The sequence below is a fragment of the Salmo trutta genome, chromosome 24, assembly GCF_901001165.1.
Source record: "Salmo trutta chromosome 24, fSalTru1.1, whole genome shotgun sequence".
NCBI classification, from domain to species: Eukaryota; Metazoa; Chordata; class Actinopteri; order Salmoniformes; family Salmonidae; genus Salmo; species Salmo trutta.
The window spans coordinates 32,732,404-32,736,985 of record NC_042980.1 but is presented as its reverse complement, the minus strand read 5'-3'; the positions used below and the strand labels follow the sequence as shown (position 1 = coordinate 32,736,985).

Sequence of the window (4,582 nt, the reverse complement as noted above, 5' to 3'; positions counted from 1 at the left end):
ACCACTCCAAAAGCAAGCCTCTGACCACAGAAAGGCACAGAGTCAAAACTCTTTATACAAAAATGTGTGTGTGTGTGTGTGTGTGTGTGTGTGTGTGTGTGTGTGTGTGTGTGTGTGTGTGTGTGTGTGTGAAAGAGAGAGAGAGAAAGAAAGAGAATAAGAGGCAGAGGCCTATATAGAGGTAGTATTGGTCTCTCCCACAGTACTTTGTGTGACCATTGACCTTGGCCCTGTCTCCTGTTCTCAAGGGGCTGCCAGTTCTCACACACACTGAGACGGTCCCCCACATTCTCAGGGATGGGACCCAACCCAGCGCATCTCTCCCTGTCAACCTTCAGTCAAACGCCCTGCCCACTAAATCTTACAGCCAGCTAAGAAAATATATGAGCTGTGTGGGCAATATAAAGTAATTTTTCAACACAGGAAAATATGTGAAAGTGGTGTCACTTCAGTTGGTAGAGCATGGTGTTTGCAACACCAGGGTTGTGGGTTCGATTCCCACGGGGGGCCAGCACAGAAAAAAAATGTATGAAATTGTATGAAATGTATGCATTCACTACTGTAAGTCGCTCTGGATAAGAGCGTCTGCTAAATGACTAAAATGTAAAAAAATTATTTATACGCCATCCAGTGGCAACTTTTGGAACAGCAACATTCGAGGTGTTTGAACTTTTATTCTGAAAGCAGCGTTGAACACGGAAGTAGCAAACTCGCACGTTGGAGTACTTCTTGAACTGCAATCGAGCACACAGAGCAGAGACCTTCAACATGTCTTACAGCGCAAAGATTGGCCCGTCCATCCTCAGCAGTGACCTCGCATGCCTGGGCAGTGAATGCGTCCGAATGATGGAGTGCGGAGCTGACTACCTGCACCTCGACGTTATGGACGGGTGAACAAATCCAGAGAGCACGCTAGCTAACTAGCATAGCCTCAGTCCAATAGAAATTACAAGTCAGGCAGTTAACTAACGTTAGCTAGCTGTAACACTGTGAATGCATGCACATTTTAGTTAACGTTAGCAATCACTGCTGTTTTTGTTGACTTGTGTTAATATATTGTTAGAAGTCAAGCTAAAAGTCATTATGGGTGATGTCAACATCATGGCAGATTGCAATACCAGTCCACATTGCATAACATTCTGCAACTCTGTTTACGACATCCACAGTTTACTTATCTTTTTTCAGTTTGTTTTATTCAGCACTAATAGTTAGCTAGCGCATAACACAACATGCTGATGAGTGCTATTGATCATCCTGTCTTGCATCAACGTGACTGGAGTAGAATCAGTTACATGAGGATAATGATTTGTGTCTTGTTCCCCTGAAGTCATTTTGTCCCCAACATCACCTTTGGCCATCCGATGGTGGAGTGCCTGAGGAGCTGCGTGGGGCCAGACCCTTTCTTTGGTCAGTAACACAACCTTACTCTGATATGGTTACAATATGTCCCTGTTGTTAATTTTTTTTACCTTTATTTAACTAGGCAAGTCAGTTAAGAACTACCAGCCGCCCTGTATGACAACACATTGACCAGTCCCTATTTATTCTAGCTGGATGTGCTGACCACAGCTACCATTATTACTGACACTGGTGCCACCATAATACTTTGTTCTAAGTAGGATTATGGTTTGTTCAGCTTTGCATAGTAGCCATCTCAAAAGTATGTGTGTGTGTTTCTCCTATAGACATGCACATGATGGTGTCGAGGCCGGAGCAGTGGGTGAAACCCATGGCAGCAGCAGGAGCTAATCAGTACACGTTCCACCTGGAGACCACTACTAATGCTGGAAACCTCATTAAGGAGATCAGAGAGAGTGGTATGAAGGTGAGACAGAGAGGCGTGAAGGTGAGACAGAGAGGCGTGAAGGTGAGACAGAGAGGCGTGAAGGTGAGACAGAGAGGCGTGAAGGTGAGACAGAGTGGCGTGAAGGTGAGACAGAGTGGCGTGAAGGTGAGACAGAGTGGCGTGAAGGTGAGACAGAGTGGCGTGAAGGTGAGACAGAGTGGCGTGAAGGTGAGACAGAGTGGCGTGAAGGTGAGACAGAGTGGCGTGAAGGTGAGACAGAGAGGCGTGAAGGTGAGACAGAGAGGCGTGAAGGTGAGACAGAGAGGCGTGAAGGTGAGACAGAGTGGCGTGAAGGTGAGACAGAGTGGCGTGAAGGTGAGACAGAGAGGCGTGAAGGTGAGACAGAGAGGCGTGAAGGTGAGACAGAGAGGCGTGAAGGTGAGACAGAGTGGCGTGAAGGTGAGACAGAGTGGCGTGAAGGTGAGACAGAGTGGCGTGAAGGTGAGACAGAGAGGCGTGAAGGTGAGACAGAGAGGCGTGAAGGTGAGACAGAGAGGCGTGAAGGTGAGACAGAGTGGCGTGAAGGTGAGACAGAGTGGCGTGAAGGTGAGACAGAGTGGCGTGAAGGTGAGACAGAGTGGCGTGAAGGTGAGACAGAGTGGCGTGAAGGTGAGACAGAGTGGCGTGAAGGTGAGACAGAGTGGCGTGAAGGTGAGACAGAGAGGCGTGAAGGTGAGACAGAGTGGCGTGAAGGTGAGACAGAGTGGCGTGAAGGTGAGACAGAGTGGCGTGAAGGTGAGACAGAGTGGCGTGAAGGTGAGACAGAGTGGCGTGAAGGTGAGACAGAGTGGCGTGAAGGTGAGACAGAGAGACCAGAGGTGAGGTCCTGATATTGGAGGTCAGAGAGTGAGAGAAATGGATGGTCACAGATCCACACACACAGTCAGAGAAAGTTCACAACTATGTGTTGTCTAACAGTTGTGCGTCCTCACCCATGTACGGTAATGTAACACTGTGTGTGTGGGTTGTAGGTGGGCCTGGCCATAAAGCCTGGGACCACAGTAGAGGAGTTGGCCCCATGGGCAGGACAGATTGACATGGCACTGGTCATGACTGTGGAGCCTGGCTTTGGAGGCCAGAAGTTCATGGAGGACATGATGCCCAAGGTAGTGTGTTGTGTTTGTGTGTCTGTCTATCAGGCTGCATTTACACAGGCAGCCCAACCAATTCTGTTATTTTTTGCCACTAGTTGATCTTTTGACCAATCAGATCAGATCTGTTGGCCATAATTGGGCAAAATATCAAAATTGGGCTGCCTGTGTAAACGCAGCCTATGTGTTATTTTGTGACTTATGTTTATATCTCACTAGAGAGCATGTGTCTGATAAGCTGCATGAAAAATATTCTTTGTCATCTGTAATCTGTTTTATACACAAGGTCACTCAGTTTTTTTGAATGCAGAGGTTTGTTACAATATCCCCAGTTGACATTGTGTCATCTGAGTATGAATGAGACATTTTAATAATGCTATTTACTTGTTGCAAGTAAGTGACACGTAGTTTGAAGTTGTATCTGATCAATGTGTTAGAGGGGTTCTCTGTGTGTCTCTCTGTTTTGTTTGATTCTCACGGTCTGTGGATTTGTGTGGTTTGATTGTATATATTAGCCGTGTCTGTTTTGGACATGTGGGGCATGTCATTGACATTCCATTGTCTGTTTCTGTGTGTCTAGGTTAGCTGGCTAAGGAGTCAGTTTCCCTCTCTGGACATTGAGGTGGACGGAGGAGTAGGTCCCTCTACCATCCACAAGTGTGCTGAGGTGCGTACATGCCTCCCCATACCATGCCCCCTTGGGCCCTGGTGCTTAACTGCGTTGTCTCGTTGCTTGTGTCCATCCATGGGCGTTCACGGTGTGTGTTTTATCTTTCTGTGTGCGTCTCTGGTAGGCGGGCGCTAACATGATCGTGTCGGGCAGTGCGGTGGTGAGCAGCGACGACCCTCGCTCTGTCATCACAATGCTGAGGACTGCCGTCTCTGAGGCCATGCAGAAACGCTCACTGGACCGTTGACACACCCCCTGCCTGGCGATCACCACAGTAATTCCTCACACCAGAACGCCATAGCAACATGCTAATACACCCTAAAGTGGGACAGTCAAAAGATGTTTCTCTTTGGTGGTCAGGGAGGGGTGTGGAAGTTCGTGCTCTGCAGACCGGTGTGCTGATGTCACAGGTTGATCCAGTGATGCTGCGCCCCTGCTCCTCAATACCCCAGAACATCAGAACCAACCCCAAATCCCTACACACTCAGCCAGGGTCACTACTCAACCAACGATTTACCCACCTTCCAGCTTAGGCCTGTGGATAAATTAACACTTTAACGAGAGTGGAACAGTGGTTATGTTGATTGCATACAATAATTGTAAACATTCCTGAATATTTTTTGGCATACTGTTATGTTGAACTAATGATAAAGATATGTCTGACAAAATGTTTAACTGAATTGAAGATCTTATTTTTATTTTTTTGCTAGTGCTGAGAGTGAAAGGTGTTAGATATAGGACTGCAGAATTAGAAGCCATATGATGAACAAAGTGTTTTTGGACAGGCCAGTATTTTGTCACTGCCCTGATGAAATACCTGTTACTATTTCCCCTGTCACATGTAACATGGAATCCCTCCTCTCTATCTGCCCAGCAGTATTTTACTCAGCGTTGTAGTACTCGAGACCATATTGAGAGTCTGTGTCAGATACATTTTTACTCGGTCTTGGACAGTGAGGACTCGTAATTTCTTCC

At 47.1% G+C, this 4,582-nt stretch overlaps 1 protein-coding gene across 1 annotated transcript; it reads left to right on the top strand.

Annotated features, from left to right (window-relative positions):
- Positions 1–684: 684 nt before the first annotated feature.
- Positions 685–4,279, top strand: LOC115161131 (ribulose-phosphate 3-epimerase). Its single transcript, XM_029711888.1, has 6 exons — positions 685–890; positions 1,328–1,407; positions 1,686–1,825; positions 2,818–2,952; positions 3,518–3,604; positions 3,732–4,279. The coding sequence occupies exons 1-6, from the start codon at positions 769–771 to the stop codon at positions 3,852–3,854; spliced, it is 687 nt and encodes a 228-aa protein (XP_029567748.1). The 5' UTR covers positions 685–768; the 3' UTR covers positions 3,855–4,279.
- The last annotated feature ends 303 nt before the right edge of the window (positions 4,280–4,582 follow it).